Raw genomic sequence first — 27,282 nt, forward strand, 5'->3', positions numbered from 1 at the left:
TTCGTTACCACATGCGTTTGTTTTAGTTTTTAAGTCGGCCATTAGACAGTGACTGCAGTGCCCCCTATAGTTCGTTGGAGTTGCGAATTATTAGTCTATGATGCGATGATTTAAACTTTTTAACTGTTGACATCTTGTGTTGCGAATGTTTGTAATCATTTTAATCAAGGCTTTTAAAGTAATTTTCAATTTTCATTCCTTGCTTTGCCGTTGAGATAAGTCGGGAATTGGGATGGTCGTCAAGTTTTCGGCTTGTGTAATTTTGTTTTTGTTGGGAATATTGTTTCCTCGTCAAGCATGGGGTGGGATCAGAATTATAAGAAAGATAGAGAGGAAACTTTCGTGATGGCCACAACATACTAGTTATTTATTGATTGATTTATTGTTGTTGTTATTACACAGGCTTGGTTCCCTTGTTGGGAGAAAACATGCTCTAAAATTTTCAAACAGAGGAGCTGCACCTTCCTCAATGAATCAGTGAAAGCACAGTTCCTCTCGAAACCCCTCTCTTTGACCTAAAGTCACAACTTAGAATTGTCAAAGCTAAGTATATTTATTCTTCTTATTTACGAAATTTGTGATATTGAGGTTCACTTAGGGCCGAATTCAGTTTCATGCCGCCCATAGGTTGACCTGAATCTCCCGCCCCCTTCCACTCAAAGAACCAAACCTGCCTTGACCCCCCCCTTCAATCTTGTTTGAAGACTCAACTTCAACCGGCGTGCCTTCTTCAGATAGCTTTATATATTTTTTTTTATACTTTTGCGACACCTCTTCGACTAATTTGAACTACATATGAGGCAGTGAGAAGCATGGGCGCCCATATAGGGGACAAGGGGGGGGGGCTAGAGCCCCCCCCCTTAGAAATTAGTACTTCCTTGCTGTTACTACTTTTTTGTTTTTAAAAATATTAAAACATTTCTTCTCCAGTCATTAATGAATAAGTTATTAAAAATTTCAAATTTTAATGACTCTAATCTGTCCTGAAATCGATATCCTTGGGGAAAATACCCAGCTAAACCATGAAGAAAATATCTGAGCCCCCCCCCCCCCCCTTTCAATTCTGCATATGGGCGCCCTTGGTGAGAAGCGAAGAGATGTAAGTGGACACTTTCAAGTTTTGAGTAAAATTCGTTTAAAGATAACGTCCTAGGTATTCTTTCATTGATTTTTTTAAATAAATCATGCTGTATAGCAGCAACTACCAAGGCTATTAGTACCATCTCTTGCCCCAAGACAGAGGAGAGTTTCTCCTATTATTTGTACTGGTTATCTCCAAATTTTTAATTTTGCCACTGACATCCCTTTGCTTCTCACTGCCTCATATATGCTTAGGAAACATTTTATTTCGTGTGATTTTGAAGGCAAATCGCCACCTGCCAACGCAAGTGACACTACTGAAAAATCATGCATTCCTAAAAATCGACAAATACACATCTCATGAATTTTGAATTTGAATTGTTCTTGTCAGAATTTCGGCTCTGAACTTAAATTTTTGGGCAGGAGGAAATTCTCAATTTGTCGAATGGAAATCCATATTTTGTAGAATAATCACAATTGTGCCGAATCTAGAGACAAAATTTGCCGAATAAAGAAATTTTTTCAAGGTCACGGTGACCTTCTGTGACCTCCCATCAGGGCGCCCCTGGCTCTGAGTTCAGTTGATTTGCCAACCTTCTTCTTGTCAAAAAAGTAAAAATAATGTGCAATTTACAAAGAATCAAATCACTGTGTTATCACACCTTCTCCTTTTACTTTGTTATTTTCTCTTCTTTCTTTCCCTCTCTCTCTCTCTCTCTTTTTTTTTTTTTTTTTTGTTGAAAATACTGAACGAAAAGGTGGACTATCTTTTCTGTCAATATCCAAAACGTGAGTGAAAGATACAAGTGAATAAATATATTTAGATCAATATAATGAGTAAGCCATTTGTGCATTAGTTTGAAGCTACATGGAATTTAAAGGAATTTAGATCAACATCTATGTGCATGTGTCGTTAGTGCAAAAGTTGAAAACTACGGGAAATGTAGCCTCTTTCAGCAGTCATACATTGTTGACTTGCTTCATGCTGGTACCTAGAACAGCTGGGTTAGATGGCGAGTAGCTCTTCACATCTTGTTTCTTCTCTCTTTTTTTATTCACTTGAACTTGGCCCTGTGCACTTTAGATAACAGGTACCGCAACTCGGCAGTAACGGGGATAAAAAAAAAAAAATGAATAAATAAATGGAGGGATTGTGAACGGGAGTGAATTAGCAAGCAGGTTTTGTTCCTTTCCAGCCGCGGTTTTTTAAAGAAATGGTTTACAGCTGAAAATCTTGCTTGGAGATATTATTTTTCATGGTTTTTGCGGTTTACACAAAAGAGCCAACACTTCCGGTCCGCTAGTGTGTTTGAAAAAGTCCCATTGTATCTGAATTGAAATATAATCATCTCCTTTAAAATTCATATGCCTTTTATGAATCTGTACATAGAAATTGAGTATTTTGAAGTAGTTTGGTTTCTCGTTCACTTGATGCGATTGCGCTGCGTTAGAACCACCATTGTTTAGAACTAATTCGCGTTTAGTGGAATACTAAACGATCTACGATATTTCACATGCTGACGCAAGGGCCTGTTCACTTGATGTGATTGCATTGCGACATTCCAAATCGCTGCACTGCAGTTGCTCTGACGCTGCGTTGAAATCAGGTCTGCCAAAACTTGAGTGTTTCCCCAAGATCTTGGGTTTTTAATAATCTTAGGTTCTTCGGATTTTGTTTTAAATTCTTGGGGTTAAAAACTTTATTGATGAAAAATATGCATTTATTTAATATTCGAACTATAATCATTCATTTTTTACTAAAATATCTATCTTTTTCCCTCGTAAGCAATCTAGAAAGGAAAAAACTGAAAGAAAAGCTTCTCCGCTCTAAGCTATGGATGCAACTTCTCTCTTTTTATGTCCTAAATCTGCTCTTTATGTCCTAAAGCTACTTATTTGTCTTTTACTATATGTTTGGTATATCCACATGCAAGGACGGATACAAGGGACGATGAGGGCGATCGCCCCTCCCTTGAGGGATACTACGTTGGCAATGTTTTACAGTTGAAGATCCAAAACGTAAGCGCATGCTATCTTTGACGACATTAAGGGAAGGAATGGGGTTTGGATATTCCTTCCGGAACTTTTTTGGAATTGAAGTTTCAAAAGGGCTATTTCAGACGATCTTTGATGATACTAGGAGGACGAGTTTGGGGGCTTACCCCGGGTATTTTGCAAAATTTAAGTCTTTATGACGCGATTGTAGATATCAGGTAGTGTTAATAGAAGAAATGGGTTCAGTGACTTTCCACCGGTACCCGTAATTTTTGAAACTGAAGTTCCATAAAAGGGTAATTTTAGACGACCTTCGGAATTACTACGAAATTGAAGTTCTAAAACGCAATTTTGGAATAACTCTTTCAAGCAACGGACTATGTTTGGGGACCTTCTTGGATAGATCTCGAAATCCCCCCCCCCCCTCCCAAGAATGTGTAAATTAGATACGTAGCAGAGGTAAACTAAACAATCAACCGCCTCCTCCTTGAAAAGTTTCTGGATCAGTCCATGTCCGCATGCACAGGGGCGGCAAATAGGGGGGTCAAGAGGGGGCGGTTGCACCCCCAAATCTTTTGAGCATAATGTTAGAAAGTATGTGAATTTAATTTATTTAAGTCGGAAATCCATGTTCATTAAAAAAAAGTCTCGCTGGTTCTCAGTAGCTATTTGATGAAATTCGACACATTCCTTGACTAGAAAAAGTGTTTTTCGTTATTGGGATGATGACTTAGAAATTCATGAAATATTTTCCGGCCTTTTCTGAACATAAAAAATTGATAGAGAATCATTGTTAATTTTAACTGAAGAAGACATTTCTTCAAATAGGCTAAATATTTCATACTTGTGTGCCCAGTGTAACGATGGTATGTCCAATATGAGAGGCTCGTGCAAAGTGGTGTTGCTGCATGATTTTCAGAAGAAAATTCTTTGATATTTTACAATCACTTTTACGCTCATTTTTTAAGTGTATATTTATTTAATGAGTGTTCATCGCTTTCTTCTGCTAGAAACACGTTTCAGCTGCTCAATACATTATATGTTTTCATAGAACCTTATTAAAAATGCATGTGATTATTGAATTAAAAAAAACATATCAACAAATACCTTTTTTGGGGCTCTATAATTATGCAAACTCGGAGTGACACAAGTTGGTCTTCAAAAGTTAAAACCATAAATACATTTCTCTATAACTTCAAAGCAGCAATTTGACGACTGGAAGAATTATTGCAGAACAATTATTTCATTGGTGAAAAAGCTCATGCCCTTTAGTATGTTTGACTTCGTTTGAATTTTTATTCAATTTTTTTTGTACTGAGGAAAGTTTTTGAAAAATACTTTACTCTATTAAAACATCTTCAATCCGTTACCCTTAATTTTCGGACTATTCAAGTCACAGTTCAATCTAACAATTAAGCTGTGCACCATACTACCATACTTCAATCGACAATTGAAACTGAAAATAAGATTTTACATATAGATATATATTTCAACCAAGCGTGAAACTTTTCAAAAATTCTTCCTCCGAGAAGGTGAAAAAAAAAAAAAAAAAAAATCCACATGATGATGTCAAGTCAAACATTGATTTTTTAATATTTTGTATGAAGTAATAGATTCAGTTTCGAATGAAATTAACACAAGATTTGACGATAATTATTTTTCTGTATGGTTGTCTCTATATTATCTGGATTGGATTTTGAAGACGAAAAAAAAAAATTTTTAAATAATGAGTATTCGATTTTTAGCATAAGGCAAGAAAAATTACAAGCACTATACCGACAGATCGGTTATCACATCCAGAGACTGCAGTTTGGTCCTTGTTATGAACTCATCATTCTGGAATAGTGAATAACAGAGCTGGAGGCAGATGACATCTCCTTGAAGCTGAGAGCGCCGATGAGACTAGATTATTCAATGATGAAAAATTAAGCCCCTTACAATTTTTGAAGTTGCCTGGGTGGTTTTGAAGAGCTAGATGTAAAAAATGTTTTCATAAATAACTTTGTTACTTCAATTATTTTTTAACTATTCCTATCAGCTCAGCCAGTGGAGAAAGATTTTTTTTTTAATCTCTCAGGAGGTTAGAGAATTATTTTCGAAGCATAATGGGCAAAAAATTCAAGCGAAGTCATATATGCTAAAAGGCATGAGCTTTTTCACCATCTTTTCTATTTAGCTGTACTGGCAAAACAGCACGACACTGGGCACTGATTAGTAACACGATTCCCTATTCTTCTGAATTTCAAAAATCATACATTGAAACTTTTCCAAAAGGTATAAAAACTTTAGTATCGAGATGTTTTGTATGATAACTTATTAGAAAGTTAATCAAAATTTTTAATAGTTTCTAAACACTAATTTTTATTCATATTAAACCGATTTTATGACCACTTCCTGTTAGCTAATTTGCGTTTGGGACCGCACTGTGGTAATACCTATTTAAGAAACTCGACCCCCAAATGAAATGCTAAAATGCCGCCCCTGCGCATGCATGCAGCATGTCCCCGTTTAACCTACGAGACCTTTATTTTCGCAACCGTAATTCATAGATAAATACTTGCAATTGCAAAAATTGTTCGAACTTCGATGCAGAGTTAAGTTATGAAACGTTGGAAGCGAAAAAACTGTGAAAGAAAAATACGAAAGCTTCCTTTTTGTATGGATTCCAAGGTCCTTGCATTGCATTTAGTGGGGAAAAAACATTTAAAAATAGAGTGAGAGAGAAAGCCGATGGGTCTGATACATTTTTTATTCAACAATCTGAAGTCTTGTTGAATTGTATGTTCTTCTCTCCTTTCTTTAAAATCCATTTTAATTTTGTTCAGTGGGTAAAACAAAATGTATGAGTGAGGGTAGGAACAAAAAACTCGTTGTTAAGCGTTTATTATTAAAAAAGAAAAACGAAAGTAGTTAATAAAAACCAAAAATATCAAATTCTAGCTGCATATTCGTCAGAGGTACCCCTCCCCCCCCCCCAAGAAATATGGCGCGCCTCCTCCCCAATATCATGAACCCTCCTCCAAACAAGAGCCCCCTAAAATAAGAAAATACCCCTTTAAAATTTCAATTCCGCACCCCCCACTCTCCCCAGTACGGCTCTCAGTCTCTACATTCTTTCGCTTTAATGATGATGATGGATCTTCAATGTAATTTTTTATCATGAGCAAAAATTCGTGTGAACACCGTTTGAGTTGCTCATTTGATGTGAATTTTTGTGAGAGTGTCCCGTAACTTTATGAAGCTGGCTGGATTTTCCGAAATTATTAGGAAAAATACTAGTTTTGTGAAACTAATAGACTCTCAACTATAGCTATGATAGACTCTGGCTCTGAACTACAAGCTAATTGGGAAATAAAAGACTTTTTAAAAAGTCTGGAAAGCTGACTGTTTGCATTGAAAAATAACACTGAATCTCGTACTGACTTTTCAGATTTATGTTAAAAAAGAAATTACTTTTGTTTAAATTAATATGATCTTGATAATTTCTTCTCATATTCTAAGTCCTTTGAATATAATATATGCCAGCACAAAGAACGAAATATAGTAAGCCTATCTGAAGAGACCACCCACTGGGATCAATTAAAAAGCTTTTTCCCACCAACCCACCCAACCCTAAGACAAAGAAAGTATTAAATAAAGGCTTTATAAAACGGTATTGACAGAAGGTAGGAGAGAGTAGTTCTGCCAGATTTTTCTTCCACATTCCGTTCCACTTCACGACCGAAAATTAGAGCTCTATTCTGTAATTTTTGCAGAATCTGCATGCTCATTGATATTATACAAATTTACTATCATTTTTTGGCCGTACATTTATTTTTTTGATTTGAGTCTTTTATTTTTAAAATGTAAATTATTCCTTTTTGCGCTTACCGTTATTTTCGTGACCAACAACTATTCAAGGTATCTCTGAATGCCGTGTAGAAACTTAGATTGGAGGTAGCTACAAGTTGCTTGTTTGTAGAATAAAAGGGCTATTAATTTATAAATAGTAGTATTTAAAAAATAATGGGGTCGTTTCCAAAATTTTAAAAGTATTTTTTTCTGAAAAGAGCATGCTTAAAAACATAGGATCTATCCAGTAGATCTCACCATTTTTTAAATAATTTGTTTAAGTTTAATATTTTTAAAAAATTACTTAAATCGGCGCCTTTCATTATTTACATTTCTTGCCGATGACATCACAAATGATGAAATGCCATTCTGTATTGCCATTCACAGATCAAAATATTTAATTCGCATCTTTTCTCACGTGTATTGGCAACGATATGGTTGATAGCAAGCGTAGAGCGCAATTTTAATTCGCTGCTTGATTATCATAACGTGGGAACGCGGTACAAAATGCGCCAAAGAGCATCATTTGTGACGTCATCAAGACCACGCCTTGTTTGCAAAATCGGACATTTTAAAAAATCAATTAAAAAAATAATTGTTGGTAAAATGAAAGAATTTTCTGGGTCCTTGTCATTTTCTTTGCTTATTTTATCAATTTCAGTGACTTAAAGTAGTACTTTTGACTGAAAGAAACGACCTCATAAAAAAGAAAATATACTACATCTTTAGTGAACATTTATTTATTATATTTAATCCCATTCTAAATCTTTTTTCCCCTCAAGCATGTGATAACACAATTCCAGATTTGAAGCTTTTTGTACTCAGAGTTAATTTCTAAGGTTGAAATGGTCAATCCATATGTGGAGAAAATCAGCTCAATTTATTCTGAAATACGTGAGCTATATTGGTTCTTCTAAAACCTTTCCACCATACGTTTGCTGAGATATCCAGATTTAAATTCACAAGTTATTAGAAACTGTAATGAATTTGGTCGTTTCAGGCAAATATTAGCTTATTTATGAACAAAGAATATTTATATTAATTTAAAGGAAAAAAGAAATTTCAAAAGAAAAAACTACTGTCATCAAATATATTTAGAAAATTTATAATTAATCATTGAATACTACTGATCAACGTACTTTCACTTTTATTCAAATGAAAAAAAAAGAAACATATAAATTATGACATAGAAAGAATTTTAAATTGATAAAATAATTGTAACTAATTGTTTGTTATTTTAAAAAAATTAAACAGAACAACTTAGAAACCAGATTGAACAGTTTTAATATCCCTTCTATTTTCGCAGCATTACAAATTAATCCAAGGGAACATTTATAAATATTTTTAAAATAATTTTCAATATGAGGAAATCTTATGACTGCATAAAAATGTCAATAATGACTATATTTATAAAAATACGAAATACATTATTAATTTTATGAATGACATCAATGAGAATATTTCTGGTAGCATGAATTGTTTTGCTGATGATGTAAAAGTTATGGGGATTGTAAAAAATGAAGAACAGGTGAAACAGCTTCAAGAGGATTTAGATTATACTACTAAGTGGGCAGATAAGTGGGGGATGGCAGTTATTAATGTAGGGAAATGTCAAGTGCTACACTTAGATCATTTAAAAAAGCGTACGAGTTATCGTTTACAGGGTTCAATAATTAGTCAGGCAGAAAATGTTATTGATCTGGGTACAGGACTTCATGTTTAGTCAACAGTGCAGCATTGCAAGTAACAAAGCCAACAGAATGCTTGGGTTTATCAATAGATCTGTTTCAAAAAAATCTAAGAAGGTTCTTCTGCCTCTATATAGGAGTTTAGTAAGACCCCATTTTTGGATTATGCTGTGCAGTTTTGGTCGCTTTATCTGAGGAAAGATATTTGTGTATTGGAAAGGATTCAAAGAAAAGTAACTAGACTTTAATAAAGGGACTTTCAGATTTAGATTATGATACCAGACTTAATAGGCTTAACGTGTATAGCCTGGAGCAATGGAGAGTCAGATGGGACATGATTCAGTTATTTAAATTTATCAAAATTAAAGATGTTAATGGATTAAATTTTTGCACGGAAAGAGTACGAGTGGTCATTGTTTTAAGCTATTCAAATCTCAGGCTAACCTGGAAATAAGGAAAAACTACTACTTTAGTAGGGTTGTGGGCACTTGAAACAACTTGAGGTGGTAATGAGCAAGGTGGTGAATAGCTTTAACAGGCCCATTGATCTTCATTAAGGACTAATAAATTCAATTTAATTGACTAGGTCCAGTCTAGCTGGGCCAGGAGCCTATTGCTGGTCGTCACATTTGTATTTGTGGTCATTAATCTCCCTAGGTTTCCCTAAAAAAGATTTGTGTAGCCCTGTTGTTGTGGTTGTTGCATGCCCCCATGGTCAGCAGAGCTAGACCAGGTCCATGAGTTTGTTTATCCTCAAGAAATCCAGCACCGTCTCTGTATCTTCAGTCGAATCCCTCCTGGAGAGCCCCAGGCACGACAGTATATGGTCAGGCGAGGCCTGCTCAACCGAACACTTGGAACAAGTCTGAAAGGTCTTCGACCCCTCCAAAAAATTTAAGGTTTTAAGATGTCCACTACGAAAACGGGCAAGAGTTGTTTGTTCCTGTCTGTTAAACCCAGGGGTCAGGGAGCCACCAGGTCGTGAACATCTGTACCAATGGTGCTCTGGCTGGATAATCCAAGTGATATTATCCCTGGTTTTAATTTTTGAGTGGATCTCCTGAAAGGTGAGTGATGCCGTTGGCTCTGAGACCTCAGCAGCACCAGCTTTCGCCAAGGTATCCGCGATCTTATTACCTTCTCTTTCTACATGGGAAGGGATCCACTGCATGTGAATTTGATGAGAGACGGAAAGTTGTTTTAGTTTGTTGAGTATTGAAACTCCTACACTATCTCTCACACTTTGCCATCTGGTCAGGTGCTGTATTGCACTTCTGCTATCGGATAGAATCCAAATTTCGGTTCCGTGGGGGAGAAGCTCCAGAGAGTCTAGGGCTTCATCAATGGCTATTAGCTCACTACGGAACACAGAGCAGTAATTAGGATTTCTCCTCTGAATCCTCAAGTCAAGATTTTGCGATTTGATGTAAATTCCACTACCAGATTGGTTATTATCGTCTCTACTGCCATCCGTGTAGACTCGGATAGCGTCAATTGGAATCTCTCCAATTCTCTCTAGAGCTACTTGTCTTAAATAGGCTGGAAGATCTGTTTGTTTATTCACTTGAACCGGTAAGTCAGGATGGGAAAAGACGCCGTCAAGATCATCCGCTGGGTCTAGACATTGTATCAGATGATGTGATTCCACGGTATTATCGATTATATTAAGAGAGGCTAATTGACTAAAGGGACTGTTCCTTCTGAGCCTTTGATTATTACGCCAATTTTCGAAGTAAATAGAGGTACGATTTTGTGTACCAAGAGCTCTGAGCTTGTTGTAATATTTTGTTAGGTATGCTCGTCTCCTAAGACTTAGCGGCTGAAGGTTTGCCTCGTAAAGCACAATATCACTAGGACAAGTGTTTCTCAGCCCGGTAATAATCCGGGCAGCACTGAGCTGGACCTTTTCGAGTTTTTGCAGATTTGTAGCAGAGGCAGAGCAATAAATTGGGATGCCATACTCTAAGATTGGTCTGATTAGTGAGATATACGTGTTTCTGATTGTTCCAGCATCAGACCCCCAATCACGCCCAGAGATGTACCTCAAGATTTTTAGTCTCTTTCTAGCGTTAAGCACAAGATGATCAATATGACTGTTTCCCAGTATTTCAGGGTCCAACACAAATCCTAAATATTTTGGATGTTTATCCACATTCAGCAATTGACTATTCAGTAAAATATTGGGATGGTAATTAAAGATCCTTCTGTTAGTAGTAAAGAAGGCTACCACAGATTTAGTTGGATTAAAACATAGTTTGTGATCATCAGAGAAATTCCAAATGTCTTCTAAGACTTGGTTAATGACACTCTCCAAGCTCTTCACGTCAGAATCGGACTTCCAGAGGACAATGTCGTCTGCGAAAACGCCAACTTCACATTTTTCCTTAATAATTCTTTCAATGCCTGATAAGTAAAGTGAGAACAGAGTTGGGCTCAGCACTGACCCTTGAGGTACCCCTTGAGAGATCCTTAAACTCCTGGAGAAGGAATTGTTATACTTCACTTTGATAAATCTATTTCTCAAGAAATCGTATATCCAGGGAAGAGCTTTACCACCAATTCCAAATTTTTAGATAGTTTTATAATTAGTAAATTATTCCAGAATCTGTCGAAAGCTTTTGACAAGTCCAGGAAGACTGCGATTGTATGATTAGTCGGTTTCCTGTTTTGGGCATCTCTAATCCCCTGACACAAGTAAAGTAATTGGTCAGTAGTGCAATGTCCCTCTCTGAAGCCGTACTACTCCTCTGGGAAAAGATTATGCGAATGTAGGTGAAAGGTGAGTCTTCTCAGAACCATTTTCTCCATGACTTTGCATGCAATACTGGTTAGGGCTATAGGTCGATAGCTCTCCGGGGAGCTGTCGGTTTTGCCAGGTTTCTTAATAGGTATGACTGTCGCTCTCCTCCAGTCCTTAGGAAGATGTCCCTTATTCCAGGAACAATTAATAATATCCAGGAACCTTTGCCTTCCAAATTCACTAAGATGATCTAACATTTCACCTTGAATGCTGTCAGGTCCAGGTGATTTATTCAGGCTAGTTTCTCTAACCGCAGCCTTGAGTTCACTCATGCCAAAATCTTTACTGAAAATGTTGTTTTGACTATGGTTATTGCTGCGGCAGCCATGTACAATATCTCTTGCCTTGATTTTGACTTTTATGTCTTTGTCAGTAAAGTTCAGTTTACTTATTCATTGGTAATGTAAACCTAACAGGTTGGCAGCTTGTTCATCGTTCTCGGCCATATCACCACTGTCACTCTGGATTGTGTTACTCTGCTCTACCTGTGGTTGTTCTTTGCTAATATTTTTAACCAGTTTCCATAGTTTTCCATTATCTGTTCTTGAGTCGAGTCTCGAGCACAATTCGTTCCATTTGTCACGTTTAATTTGAGCATATAGTCTTTTAATTTTTGCGTTGATTTTATTCAATTCAGTTCTTGCGAGATTACCGTTGTCCGAGCCCTTAGATTCAAGGACCCTTTTACGTTTTTCCAATAGTGGTTGTAGTAAGGGTGATTTTCAAAGTTGGGGGGGGGGGGGGGGTGAAAAGAAACCTAAAATGACGGGTCTGTTTTACTTCACTAAATGCAGTCCAAAATGCATCATGCATCGGAGAGGGTCATAGCAGTCCTTTTATTCTTCTAAATTACCATATTAGGAGTGGCCATGATGTGGAAACTAAGGATTCTGTGGGTCGACCCCCCCCCCCCGCCCGCCATACTGCGCTTCTGCTTGTAATTATTTTTCTAGTGCTGGGATGGGGTTGGGGGAGGGGGTAATATTGCGTATGCAATACTAATCTGAAAGAAATGCATGAAACGAATTAATTCTATTGCTGTTCGAATTGTGAAACTGTGTTTAAGTCACTTTCAAATAATTGATTCGAAGGTTTACGCGTATATGATACGTGCTAGTTGGTATTATGCTTTCTTTTTGCGAGTGATGCGCAACGTCATCAGGTAACAACATCCTGCGTTTTGTGTTCCTCGCTCACCCATCCTCCGTGAATTCCTTCTCCCGTGCGGCGGTAGACGCGTTTTCTAAGACCGGTTTTTCTCTGTGTTGAAAAGATAGCATCACGTGACCGGAAACTTTACCGGATGCGCTTAGTAACGCAGGTTTATCCTCTCTCAAATGTAGGTGTGTGTGAGGCGCTCTCTTGAGATTTTGCGAAGATTTTTCATTCACATACCTTTCGTGCCGTTATTTTGTTTACTACGTCTGACAGTACACAGTTCCATGCTTCCGTATCATCCGATTTCTTGATTCAATACTGTTGAGAGACAACGCGATACTGGTGAAGCGCTCTTTGTTTCTGTTGTCTGCCAGGAACGCATTTTGCAGTTGCTTGTTTGGGTTCGAGTTTTCATTTAAAAGACTATGAAGTCAGTCTTACAGGTTTTCGAAGTAAGTGTCGCAATTTGTGTCTTGCTTAAATGTGATTTTTATTTATGTGCGAGTTCTGTTCTCACCCCTCTCTTGTAAAAATTAATTTGACTTTGCTTATAAACGCGAATCAATAGATTATCGGATGCTGTCATATCCTTTATTTATGGTCTCTACTCGCACTGTTCGCTACTTTTCATAATGAGGGAGGAGAAAATGTTACCGATTTTCGCGAGCAATAGATTGTCTGGTGTAATGTTGGTTTTATGAAGTCTTTTTTATTCATTATTTTTTAATCATTTTTGTTTTATTTTTGATTCGTTTATGATTTTCTGCAAATTACTCCTTTTTTGCAATTACTGAAAAATTAATTGTTTTTTTAATGTAATTTCCCTTGTTTTCTAAACCTTCAATAAATGGCAGACAATACATTCTTTTAAATAATAATTCAAACCGATACTTACTTTTGTAGTAAAAATCATGATCAAACTAAATCTCCTTACGGAACTTGAAACAAAAAGGTAGTATGGAAGTATATGAGTTCTTGAATGAAATATCAACCAGGGTTACCCCCCCCCCCCCACACACACAGAGGTAGGGTGCATCAACTTCAAATACCTGGAAGACACCCCCAGAGCAAGAACCTCCCCTCCCAAAATAGTAAAATCTGCTCATAGCACCCTCCCCCCTAGAAATTTCATTTCCTAGTTTACACCTTGCTCCCCCCCCCCCTTAAGTGGGCAGGCACTTGTTTATTAACAGCATAAACTAGAAAAGCATGATATCGTGTTTGTGATTGTTTCTGCTAATTTGATTGTAAAGGATTGGATTTTTTCATTTAGAAAATCTGGCTGTGAGAAGACGGGCATCTTAGGTAGTCCCTGAATGGAGGGAACGCTATCATTTTTTATGGGGGTATGGAATTATATTCCGTAAAATTTAAATCATTTGGAGAAGTGGTCGGTTGGAGAAGGTTCACTTTAATTAGTTACCATTATTTTCAAAAAGATGTGAGACATATCATTTATAAGTTTTAGCACTTGAAATTAGGAATCCTTCATTTGCATTCCTTGCTTGATCTTAATATATATATATATTTATTTTTTTTTTTTCAGATTATGACTGAAGATAGACTGCATTGGATATGTTTTTTTCAGAGAGAATGTTTGTAAGGATTGCAATGTGCTTTATAAGAAGCTCCTACCATGTGTGCCAGAGGTAGGACATGTGTGCAGCAGTATGGATACGGCAGACAAAGTTCGACCATCTGATAGCATTGGTGGTTCTGTTATTGGAAATGGTCTGACTTCGGATATTTTGAGGGCCCGGGCAATACAGTATTACAACAATTGCCATCCCCATGTGCAGAGGGCTACTTTTCAGAATAATGCAATTCAGAAAAGTGGTAGCATGACCCAGATTAATGGTTTTGTGAATGGAGTGAAAACAAATCTGAAGGTAGATCAAAGTCCTTGTCATAACGCAAACCGTCCACCTCTTCATCGGTATCGAAACGACCGTCCACATCGCACACATAGTGAGAGATCGAACAAATCTCCTGTTGTTAGTACTAATCTTAACCACATGGTGGTAAACAATGGCATATCATCATCAAAGCTTGGGCTTTACAGGAGTAATAGCAGCTTGGATTTGGATCATAGTGGTGATACATTTGATGATCATTCTGGAGTTCTGAGAAGAGATTACGGCAGTGCCTCTTCCCTTGACATAATTAGTACTACTGGAGAAAGCTTCTTTGCCATGCTAAGAGAATTTCGAAGAGAGAACTTTGATCAGAGAAGTCCTGGCCCTGCCAAAATTCATGAATATTTGAAAGGGAAAATTGACCCTACTCCGTCCACGCAGAATGCTTCCAATACTTTGGCCAACGGACCTGATTCTTTTGAAGAATCAAATAGTCCAAAAATTAAAACAAAGTTTCATAAACTGTGGGATATAAAAGATAAAAGCAAAATGAGAAGTAAAATGCTTAATAGTGAACCATCTATTTTTAAAAAGTTACGAGGAAATAAATCTGATGTAGCCGATTGCACGGGGAAAGGTTCCGATAACTCCCTTGATGCAGAAGCAAGAATTGAAGACAAGTTGAGGAAAAAAGCATTTGCCCATTATGACTGTCAAAGTGTGATAGCTAATCTCAGTTATGCATCACGACTGAGGAGTTTACTAAGCAAGAGACGTAATACAACAACTGGTGCATCTGCTGCATCTATGTTGAATCGTACTCCTGCTAATAGTACAGAAAATTTAAATCCTGAAGATTCCGATCCTGGTGATGGTAGAAGTAGTGAACTGCTGTTGAGTTGTCCTTTCTTCCGAAATGAGCTTGGTGGTGAGGAGGAAAGGATTATTAGTTTGAATAGAATGACATGTAGAAAACAAAAAATTCCGGAGGATGCATTTGGTGTTTTGCCGACAGTTCACAAACCCAATATGGCTTATGGTGTTTCTGTGCTTGAAAAGGGCTCCTCTTCAAAATGGAGTCATAAGTTTTGCCCCTATCAGCGTCAACCACTTCAAATGGAAAGAGTTGGTACAGGTGCCTTGTACTACAGGAATTTTTTCCACACACAAGGTAAGCGTGATATAAGATTTTTTGTGTAAGATATTCAAAATTTTTGTTTTAAAATGTTATTCAAGAAGACATTATCTTGTACCTGCACTTTGTCTAAAACAATTTAGTAATTTGTAACATTAATAGTTTTTTAAGGGGGGGGGGCTTTTACAATTAAAGTCGCTTCCTTTGAGTTTATTGTTGGGGGAAGTTCTTTGCTCTGGAAGTTGTCCTCTGGTGTGATTGTTTGCTCCATCTTAATTCAAGCTTTTTAGGCAAGATAGACAAGCATGGGGTGAAAGTACCTATCATTGAAAATATTATTTCTAATTTTTTACTCTTAGCTCCTCCCACTCACTTAATGTATTGTAATCTGAAGTTCCGTTTTATAATCATCTGGATTTACATCATTTGTCATTGAAAAAAAAACTAAGTGCTGAAAAAGAAGTGCCTTGCAAAAAAAAATTTGAGACAAGAAGACATAATTCCCTCAGATGTTGCTTGTATGCAGGTCCAGATCTACATACTCCCAGATCCCGCAAAGGGCCCACCACCCAAGAAACCAAAGACCTATACTTCAATTTTAAAAGTTCTAAATATTTTTGTGTTTTAGCGAACATTTGAAGAAAAAAGACTGTACAGAAAGCATTAAAAAAATCCTTAAAGTTTTAAAATAGGATCTTAATCTATCTCAAAATTTTTGAATTGTAACTGGTTCAAAGTACTACTCACAAAATTAAACAGAAATGCCGTGAAAACTGTTCAAAGCATTTTTCGAATAAATGTTGCATTTTTTTCTTTTTTACTTGAATTGAATTGAAAGATAAAATAAATTTTAAGTCTGTAAAGTCTGGAGAAACTTGTTTACTTGCTGACATAACTTTGAAATAAGTATCCAAAAATCAGTATTAAAAGACCAACATAACTGCTCAAAATTTTAAAATAATAAATAATCCTCAAATAAAAAGATTTAAGGAAATGAATTCAGAGTTCAAGTACAGTAACCCTTCGTTATATCATCCCCCGGTATATCGCTCATTCGGATATATCGCTCCTCTCTTCTGTTTCTCAAAATATTAAAACCTGAAAAAAAAACTTGCTTTAAGCTTGAAAACCATTCATGAAAACAAATGATGTATTACTCAGAAAAGGTCTTTATCTTCTTTATTTTGTCAATGAACAAAACGAAGATTCTCCTATTCTTCTGAATTCGCTTGAAAAACAGCAGCAACTCCTGCCATCCAAATGTACATACATGCAGTCTATTTTAGTTTAAGATATAGTTTGGAAATTACTTGATGTTTTCTTTTGTATTGATACTAAGACCTTTACAATGAGTGAGAGACAGCAGGCAGGTGTCATACTGGTCCAAGTAGAAGAGAACATATGCCCTCTCTGACTACCTGTTGCCACAAAAAAGATTTGTACTTGGTTGCACAAATCAGGATTTGCATCAAAGAAAGAAAGAATGCTCTGGACTGGCGAAATTTTTAAACAATCTGGTTACTTTCACTTTTCACATCCTTTCTACTGCAAATTGAAGGGATTAGAAAGTCTACTGGGAAAAAGATTGTTATTGGAATGCTCACTCTTATCATGCTGTAGCTAATGATGATCATCTTTATTCGCCATTTCATATTGACGCTGAAAATTTACTTAGATTTAAATCTTGTATAAGTTTCAATACGTGTGATGGTAAATTCATGAACTATATTGAAACCATTTGAATATCATGTCAAAAAGAGTGACTGCTAATTTACTTGTATGTGTTGGATGGATAATTATTTTTAATGACCTCGGTTACATTGCGCTTTTTCTTTGTCCCCCGAAAAGCACAATATAACGAGGGGTTACTGTACATTAATTGAAGCAGAACTTTTTTCTAGGGGGACTCAAAATTTATTGATCTGAGCCTGCTTGTAGGCTTGTTTAAATTTCAAAAAAAAATAAATGTTTGTGATTTTTCAGTATTTTTTGAGAGAGCAAAATACTGTATGCAGAAAAATAGAAGGGCATTGGAAGTTAAATTCAACATGTTCAAGTTAATTTCATGCATCCAATTAAAATAGTCTGCTATATAGGTACAAAAATACATAGGAGAGCTTTCAGTTGTAGTAAAATATACTTACAGTGTTGTATTAGTTCACACAACCAAGCAATTTCAGTATTTTTCATCCTGTTTGGGTAACATGTCTGATTCAGTTATTCAATTAAGGTCTTTGTCTTATGGTTATCCAGTGTCACCATTGATCTAAAGAGAACTTAGAATAACTGCTTCCAATTCCCCCGTGTTAACACGGTGAGCCAGTTTTGAAACTGGTTCTGAGCGGTTGACAGAAGCCTGGACATCAAAAGCATGAAATCTTCCGTACTAGAAACATACAAACTATCAATCTTTTCCATCAGAATAAATTTTAAGTAATGATGCTAATGTAAGATTTTTTCAAGCAAAGGTCCACCTAACATTTTATTTTTATCCTCATCATCAACTTATTGGTACCTGCCAACTTAACTATTTAATGTTCCATATGCTTTTAGAGAAATCCGTTGAAAGGTTGGTGAACAAATATTTAATGGATTTTTTTCTTTTTTTTTAGAATAAGAATTTGAAGGAATGGAACAATGCTCTGTTTCGTTTTTGGTTGCATAATTTTATGTTTTATTTTTACTTGCAAAAGACTTGGATTCTTATTGGAAATACATGATGGGTTAGGGGCTGTTCCCTAATTACTTAGGGTCCCAAGGGGGAGGGAGGATTACAAAAATCTCAACATGCCCTTACTTTGGGGTGGGGAAGGGGGGGGGGGCTCAAACCTATTCTTACGTAATATTTTCCAAGTTGATATTTTAATCAGAAATAGAGCGGTCAAGTGGTTTGGAAGAGATCATATTTCATTTGCTTGTGGAAGGTAAACAACATATTAGGATAAGCTGTTTTTTACTTGTTTTACAAAGGATGAATAGTATAATTTAAAAATTGCACTATTCATGGCATGCTTTTTAAAATTAAATTATTATCGTATCTAGTGATGTGGATCGATAAATACCCAGTGGGTAGGTAAATATTTTTTGGGTATTTACCCAAGGCCTGGCTAAATACCCAAAAACTGGGTATTTTACAAAAAAATGCAAAAAATGGGTCTGAAATTTTTTATTAAATCTTAAGTATGAAATAATTGGTAAAACTGAAAAACTCTTGCCAAAAGTGGCAAGAAGCTTGTTGAATTGGCCCCTGGCAAGTTCTACAATTTTTTTTTTGTAATTTTTTAAAAAATCTATTTATTATTCAATTTTACAATTTTTAAGTTTAAATACTGGCCGATTTTAAGGCTATTTTTGGTATCATCTTCACAAAAATTCGACTAGCAAAATTGGTAGATTCACATAAATAAAATGTAATAGAAATGGTGCCTTCACAAAAAAGGGAAATTAATTGCTCTGCTTTTGAATCCATTTTGACCCCTTGCTACTACTGTTTACAAATCCGAAAGTGAAAAGATAAGTTTCAAAAGATTCAATCTAAACTATCTCATTAGACATATTTGTGTACCAAAGCTAGAGCAGAAGTTATATTGTGGAGTTACATCAAGCTACAAATACATCGCAACATTAAGTTTGCATTTTTATGATTTGATATACCCCCTCCCCCCAAGTGGCCCTCAAACTACTCAGTTCTCGTCTTTGTGGCCAGCTGTCTCAAGAAGGTTGTGCATGCCTGCTTTTCTCAATGCAAATGTAATGAAGATTTAAACTTCTAACGCTTGTCCTATAAAATTTCATTTTCTCGAATTGTGGTTCTCTTCTTTCAAATGAGCGATATGTATATTTTTTTACATTTAATTAGTGATGTGGATCGGGTAAATACGCAGTGAGTAGGTAAATATTTTTTGGGTATTTACCCAAGGTCTGGCTAAATACCCAAAAGCTGGGTATTTTACAAAAAAATGCAAAAAGTGAGTCTGAATTTTTTTTAAACATCTAAATATGAAATAATTGGTAAAACTGATACATAAATTTTGTATTACACAGTTTATAATATTTTTTATTGGAAGACTTGATGAAATTATGAAAGAAACATATCGTGAACCAAAGAATCTTTCTTTTCAATGTCATAATTGGACAAGTATAAGCAATTCAATGATGAACTTCAGGATTTCAAAATCACAATCTACGTTAGTCATATCCAAAATGAAAAAAAAAAAAGAAGCATGAGGGATACTTGGAAGAATTTACTGAGAAGTTATTAAGACTATGATGTTATTTATTTATTTTATTGCTGTTTAAATGATAACCTGGCAAATATAGAAACAGTTTTCACATTAATAAGCAAAAAAAAAAAATTGTTTTCTGTTGCCTTGCTCATTTGAATTTGCTCCCCGGTACTTCATGATGAAAATGTATTCGAACTATTTTTAATACACGCAATTAATGATGTTGGGTGGGAAGGTAAATATTTTTTTGGGTATTTATCAGAAGGCAGGGTAAATCCCTTAGTAATTGCGAGTTCTGCCAAAAAATAACTTTAGGTGGTATCAAAAGGTGATGATTTTCTTTATAAAACATTAACTGTAAACTGAAAATTTAAAAATATAAAAATTTATATATCATAATTTATTTAATTAAAGGGGTAATGAAATCTTATCAAAAAAACTGACAGAATTTAGAATGAACTCTTCTAAAACTTAAATAGGATGGCAGGATAATTTAATTTTTTATGGGGTAAAGCAAAGGAATATAAGTTTAATTTTGTCACACAGATAGCGCATGGCGCTAGCACAACTTTTCATCTTTGATTTTTCATAATCATGCTACTAGTTAGTTTTGGCTCTGAGTTATAATCAGTTTGTCCAAAGCCTCCTAAATACTAAATGCCTATCACATTTGTTTAAAGGTGTTCCTCCGCCAGGACACAAACAACTCTACTACCTGACAACAATACATAAATGGTGTTGCTTTGACAATGGATCCAAACAATTCAAATCAAATCGTTAATTGATTAATTTTAAAATTTAAATTTAGAAGTTAACCAATTGTTTTTTCCACTTTTATTTTCTAATGCTTTCGACCTTCGATAGTTGGCAGTAGCCAGAACTCCGAAAATATGCTTACTGGGATCTTTTTGCTCTATGTTAAAAGGGAGAACGCAATAGGCATTTAGTATTTATGAGGCGTTAGTTTGTCACTCACTTTGTATTTGTACTGGTAAAACTTAAAATTTTGCTTTGAAAAGTGAAAAACAAAAAAGAAAGATGGGGACATTGATTAGACATATACAACACATTTAATGTGAATATCATATTAGATTGCTAAGTTGTTTCACACAATGATTCTTTAAATATGTGATCAAAATACAATTTTGGGGCAAAAATTTATTGTTTTGTATATAGTTGGTTATATATATATACAAATACAAATACAAATGTGACGACCAGCAACAGGCTCTGGGCCCAGCTAGGCTGGTCCTAGTCAATTAATTAGTCCCCAATGAAGATCAATGGCCCTCTTAAAGCTATCCACTCCCTTGCTCATTACCGCCTCTTCCGGTAAGCTATTCCAAGTGCCCACGACCCTGCTAAAGTAGTAGTTTTTCCTGATTTCCAAGTTAGCCTGAGATTTAAATAGCTTAAAACAATGACCCCTTATTCTGCTTTTCCCGCAAAAATTTAATCCATTTACATCTTTCATTTTGATAAATTTAAATAACTGAATCATGTCCCCTCTGACTCTCCTTTGCTCCAGGCTGTACATGTTAAGCCTATTAAGTCTGGTATCATAATCTAAATCTGAGAGTCCCCTTACTAATTTAGTTACCCTTCTTTGAACCCTTTCCAATACAAAAATATCTTTCTTCAGATAAGGCGACCAAAACTGAACAGCATACTCCAAATGAGGTCTTACTAAACTCCTATATAAAGGCAGAAGAACTTTCTTAGATTTGTTTGAAATAGATCTATTGATGAACCCAAGCATTTTGTTGGCTTTGTTACTAGCAATACTGCACTGTTGACTAAACTTGAAGTCCTGATTTATAAAGACACCCAGATCCATAACATTTTCTGCCTGATTTATGACTGAACCCTGTAAACGATATCTCATACGCTTATTTCCATGACCTAAGTGTAGCACTTGACATTTCCCTACATTAACTGCCATACCCCATTTATCTGCCCACTTAGTAATATGATCTAAATCCTCTTGCAGCTGTTTTACTTGTTCTTCATTTTCGACAATCCCCATAACTTTTACATCGTCAGCAAAACAATTCATGCTTCCAGAAATATTTTCATTGATGTCATTCATAAATATAATAAACAAAAGAGGCCCTAAAACTGATCCCTGAGGAACCCCACTTAAAACATCACTCCAATTAGAATGATTTCCTCTCACAACTACTCTTTGCTTCCTACCAGTAAGCCAATTTCTAACCCAAAGTAAAGTTTTTCCTCCTATTCCAATGTCAGCTAACTTGCTGAGAAGAGCAACATGCGGTACCTTGTCAAAAGCTTTTTGAAAATCAATATAAACAACATCCACACATTTTTTGTTATCTAAAGCTGAGGTAACCTTGTCGTAGAAATGCAATAAATTAGTAGTACAGGATTTACCTTTCCTGAAACCATACTGCAAACTAGTCAACAGACTATTAGTCTCTAAGAACATCATGATCTTAATTTTGATCAAAGTTTCGAAAATCTTACAAATCACCGAAATCAAACTTACAGGTCTATAATTCCCAGCAATACATTTAGACCCCTTCTTGAAGAGTGGCGTTATGTTAGCCAGCTTCCAGTCCTCTGGCACCATCCCCGAGTTATAAGAAGCATTGAAAATATTCAAAACATCTGCTAATTCCTCTGCACATTCAACTAAAATTTTTGGATAAATATTATGTGGTCCCGGAGCTTTAGTTGCTTTAATCTTTTTCAAATGAAATAAACCTCCTCCCTGGAAAATACCAAATCCTCAAGCTGTATAATAGCTTGTGTCTTGTTAGTGTCAACTGTTGAGATACAGTTATCGTTAAACACACTGGAAAAAAAGTTATTTAGAACATTTGCAATATCCCTATCGTTTTGGATTAAATTTCCATACTCATCAACCAAAGGCCCAATTTGACTGTTTCGAGCTTTCCCAGAATTAGCGTAAGCAAAAAACCTCTTAGGGTTCCCATCAATGTCATCTGCCAGCCTTTGCTCCAATTCCCTTTTCTGAATCCGTACCAAATACTTAAAATTTCGCCTTGCCTTACCATACTGGAGCCTCCCCGCACTCTGACCAGTTTCTTTAAACTTACGAAAAGTGGCTTGCTTATAATTAAGAGCTTCTTTAGTCTCCCTGGAGAACCACATGGGCCAAATTTTGGTAGTAACACCTTTTCTCCTAAATGGAACATAGTCCCCAACGGTTTTAGCAAGTTTATCCTTAAATTCCGTCCACTGCTGATCTACGTCGCTATTTTCCAACCCTGACAAAAAAACCTCTTTCAAGCTCTGCCTAAGTGCAACAAAATCAGTGTTTCTGAAATTGGGCACAAACCTAAAATTATCATCTTTGCACACTTCAAATTTAACCCGGAACCTAATGCTGTTATGATCACTATCTCCAATATGCTCCCCTACACTCAACCCCTGAACAAAACTACCTATGTCACAAAAAACTAGATCCAAAATCGCCTCCTCTCGAGTTCCCTGAGTTACAACTTGATCTAAGAAACAGTCACCAATTACTTTTAAAAATTCCTCTTCTTTGCCATTACCAGGGTAAAAATTATTCCAATCAATACCCGGAAAATTGAAATCCCCCATTATGATAACGGATCCCTTACTGGACATGTCACTAATAATACGGTACATCTGTTCATCTTGTCCCTGGTTTGAATTAGGTGGCCTATAAATGTTTCCAAAGCGTAGCTTTTTGCCCTTACTGCTCATCAACTCCAGCCAAACCATATCAATATCAGTAGGCTTATCATTTATGACCAATTCATTGCAAATAAAATTGTCTCTAACATAAAATAAAACCCCACCACCTCTTTTACCTACTCTATCCTGTCTGAACAAATTATACCCAGCAATATGTAATAACTCTGCATCAGATAATGAATGGTCCCTTAATGTATCACATTTTAAACTATATGCTATGCATGAAATACACCGCCAGCTCAGTCAATTCCAGCCGAGGACTGCAGTTTCGTACTTATTAGCACTCATCAGCCCGGCATAGGACTAACTGAGCTGGAGGTGGAAAACCTCTTAAGGAAGCCAAGATGGAAGCCAGATATATATGCTATGACATATATATTTTTTATAGCTTGCTAATAAAAGCAAATAAGTTTGTTATTCCACTAAAATTATTTAAAACTCTAAATTTATCAAGCCTAAACTGAATACTTATCTCGATTATAAATATTTTCTTAACTAAAAAAACATAATTTGTTTTGCAAATAATCTATTTAGTTTTACTTAACTATCTTTTGAAATTATTTTCTGTTGATTCTTCCTTTCAAGGTTTCTGAACAGTTGTTGAGTCGTTTTTTGACAAACTCATTCAGTATTTAAGTACTCAAGATTTAAAAGGAAGGACTTCATATCGAAAAAGCTTTATTAAGCAATAGCAGCAATTGGAGCTTATGAGGGGATGGGGGGGGGCAAAAAAAAAAAAAAAAAAAGCCACAGCAGCAAAAATTGAAAAAAAAAAAAAAAAAAAAAAAGGAAAAAGGTACAAAATTGTGTTAGGGCTGGTTTTGATTATATTGAAGCAGATAAGTGGAAATTGATGTAATAATTACTTAACTCAAGTTTTTCTTAAGATTTTGATGAATTTCGTACAAAATAACTTTCCCCGAAAAAACTCTTAGACATGAATTCGACTTCTATAACTCTCCTCGAAGTATTTTGAGCTGTCACCAACTCTTGTGAATAATTTTATCAAAGTATGGCTTGTTTAAGTAAAACAATCAATTTACAATATCTATGAACAACAAATTCAAACTAAAAGTTATTGCTTGTGCTAAATAATGTCTTGTAACCAACCATACAAGGTGAAAACAAATAATTATGTTCTTAAAGTTTTGACATTTTTGCTTTTTTTAAAAATAATTGCAAGCTTTAGTTCCTAAATTGGAAAATAAAATAAATAAGCCATAAAAAGTAGGGAGCCGTTGCCTGTCTCCCTTTGCATGAATTGCCGCCACTGTTATTAAGCTTCTTATATTGCTATTGTTTATTTAAACAATTTAATTAAAGACATGACAGGAAAGCTGTACAAATCTAGAATTTTTGCCCTCAGAAGTCATTCCCATAATAAGATTAAGGTATAAATTACAGTGAAATATACGTTTTACATGAAAACACTTAACATGAAAAATCGGATACCAGGAAGTGATATATTGGTCTGTATTTTAACATGAAATATTTATTTGGTCACTTCAGTTACGTGTCAAACTACGCACATAGCTCAACTATCTGCAGGAATGAAAATCCTGCAGTGGCTAGTTAAAATTTTTAGAAGGAAAATGCCTTTTGTTTTCAATCACGTATTCGTGAAAGCAATAATGAAAATTTTTCCTTAATTTATCTTCAAACTTTGAAAATAATCAGTTTTTAATATGGATATTATTAACAATTTTCAGTCAATGCACATATCTACAGCAAATGTAACTGCACAGCATTAACTGTATCCGTGTACGGCATGCATATGTGTGTCTCTTATTATTATCTACCTTTGGTCATTCCATCTTCCCTTTCGTTCAGTTGTTTCCTAAGACTGATTTCTCTGCAGTATTAAGTATAAGTTAGCTCATTTTATTTTTATGTTTCTGTTTATAGTGACCAGACATTATACAACCCAAAGCCATTTAACTCTAATCCACCGGTTTCCAAACTTTTTATACCTGTGCCCCCCCCCCCTACAACAAAGATTTTACTGTCATCCTTTGAAGCTATCCCAGTTGCAATTTATGTAATGAAGTTAGAAAAATCAACATATTTTATATAATTAAAGTAGTTTTTCTGCATCAAACTTAAATTGTGACTTACAATCTTACATTGTGTTGAGTATACAGATAAGTTTTACTTCATTTAACAATTGCGCAAAAGTACAGTAAAAAAGAACATTTTGTAAAATATCAAAATGAAATGAATAAATTTATTTTTAGAGGTTAAATTTTAACGAACCAAGTTGTCATTGAAAAGATATTGCTGTTCTTTGGTTCAAGTTACTCAAACTTGAATAACAAAACGATGTTGTTGATTTTGTTAAGAGTTATACTTGTCCCCTTACAATGCCTCCCTAGTTTGATGCTCCTCACAGATGAGGAACCACTGGTCTAATCATTTAAATATCTAAAGGACCATTCCATAGAAATGTCAGACCAAACTTAGATAAAATGAAAAGCTTTCTGCGAACACAAATCCTAACTGGAAAATTTTCTGCAAATAATTATATTGCCTAACTCACCCTTGAATAAAAAATTAAATTTATATTCAAATATGAAAGAAACAAAGAAAAAAAAGTGCTTATTTTTTTTTTTTGCAGTAACATATAGTTTGCTTATTTTTCACCAACTGAAGAAAACTGCCAAAACCATTATCGTTTTTTTACACATGTGCTTTAAAAGGCTTTTGGAGAAAGGCTTTAACAGAAATAAGCTCTGAGATTTTCTTAAAATCAACGTTAACAGTTTGAAAAAAAAAAATTCTGCAGAGCCAAAAATTTTCTGCGAACGGCGTTCGGGCGTTCATCTATATTATGCAAGACTTTGTCAGATGCAGTAACAGGAGAATAAATTTAAATCACAAAGCATTACCTATCATTTTATTAAGCATACTTTCTGATACAGAAATGTAGTAACAGTTAAGAAAAATTCCTTTTGGTGTTTTTGTTCTAGCTCAATAAGTGCATGATTGTTGATGAAAAGGCAAAAGGCCTATGCAAAAAACATAGGGACACATTTTTCTTGTATAATGTTGAAAGGGTTTTAAATTTTTGAAAAAACTATGTTTATAATGTAATTCCAGATCTAGGTTCAACAGAATTGGCTCATGTTTTCACACAATTTATAAGATGAGCATTTTAATTAACTCAGTTAATTTCATTGTTTTAACTGTGTTCCGTCTCGTCGTCATTTAGTCACAAAAATGCACTGTTTTCTAATTCGAAACCAAACTAAAATTTACAGTTAAATTTTTTATTTTCTTATACAGTCAAACCTGTCTATAACGATACCCTGGGGACCTAGAAAAAATATCGTTATGGACAGATTATCGTCGTAGACAGTTTGAATTTAAAAAATTTCAAATTCAAAAAAAGTTTTATAGCCTTACATAGAACTTAAAATAAAAGTTTTGCCAAGTAAAAGGTATAAAACTGTGTATCAAAGATATTATGAAAATAAGTTTATTTCGTAAGAAATTTACAGATTTTTTTTTTTTTTTTTCAAAAAAAAAAGTGTTGATTAATTTTTTTTATGCTTTTTTTAATGCAAATCATGCCAAAAACGAATTTCACTTAAAACATCGTCTTTCCAAATCACGTGGAATCTGTCCTCTACAAACCAAAAATGATTCGAAAATCAGGTTCTTCAATGAGCATACTAGAGAGAAAAAAATATCCTTGTAGACAGGTTTTGTTAGAAAATGATTATCGTTGTATGCAGGTTTAAAATGCATTAAATAAATAGGAAATTCGCAGGGACCAAACGAAAATGGAAATACCGTTTTAGGC

General features: G+C 35.1%; 1 protein-coding gene across 1 annotated transcript in view; it reads left to right on the plus strand.

The window, feature by feature from the left end:
• Positions 1 to 12,756: 12,756 nt before the first annotated feature.
• LOC129235303 (signal-induced proliferation-associated 1-like protein 1) overlaps positions 12,757 to 27,282 on the plus strand; it is a 56,651-nt gene continuing 42,125 nt past the window's right edge. The window contains exons 1-2 of the mRNA XM_054869032.1: positions 12,757 to 13,004; positions 14,099 to 15,579. Of these exons, the coding sequence (XP_054725007.1) occupies positions 14,223 to 15,579 (1,357 nt within the window). The 5' untranslated portion in view covers positions 12,757 to 13,004; positions 14,099 to 14,222. The remainder of the gene's footprint in view (positions 13,005 to 14,098; positions 15,580 to 27,282) is intronic.

The sequence above is a fragment of the Uloborus diversus genome, chromosome 2 (assembly GCF_026930045.1).
Source record: "Uloborus diversus isolate 005 chromosome 2, Udiv.v.3.1, whole genome shotgun sequence".
In the NCBI taxonomy this organism is placed as follows: Eukaryota; Metazoa; Arthropoda; class Arachnida; order Araneae; family Uloboridae; genus Uloborus; species Uloborus diversus.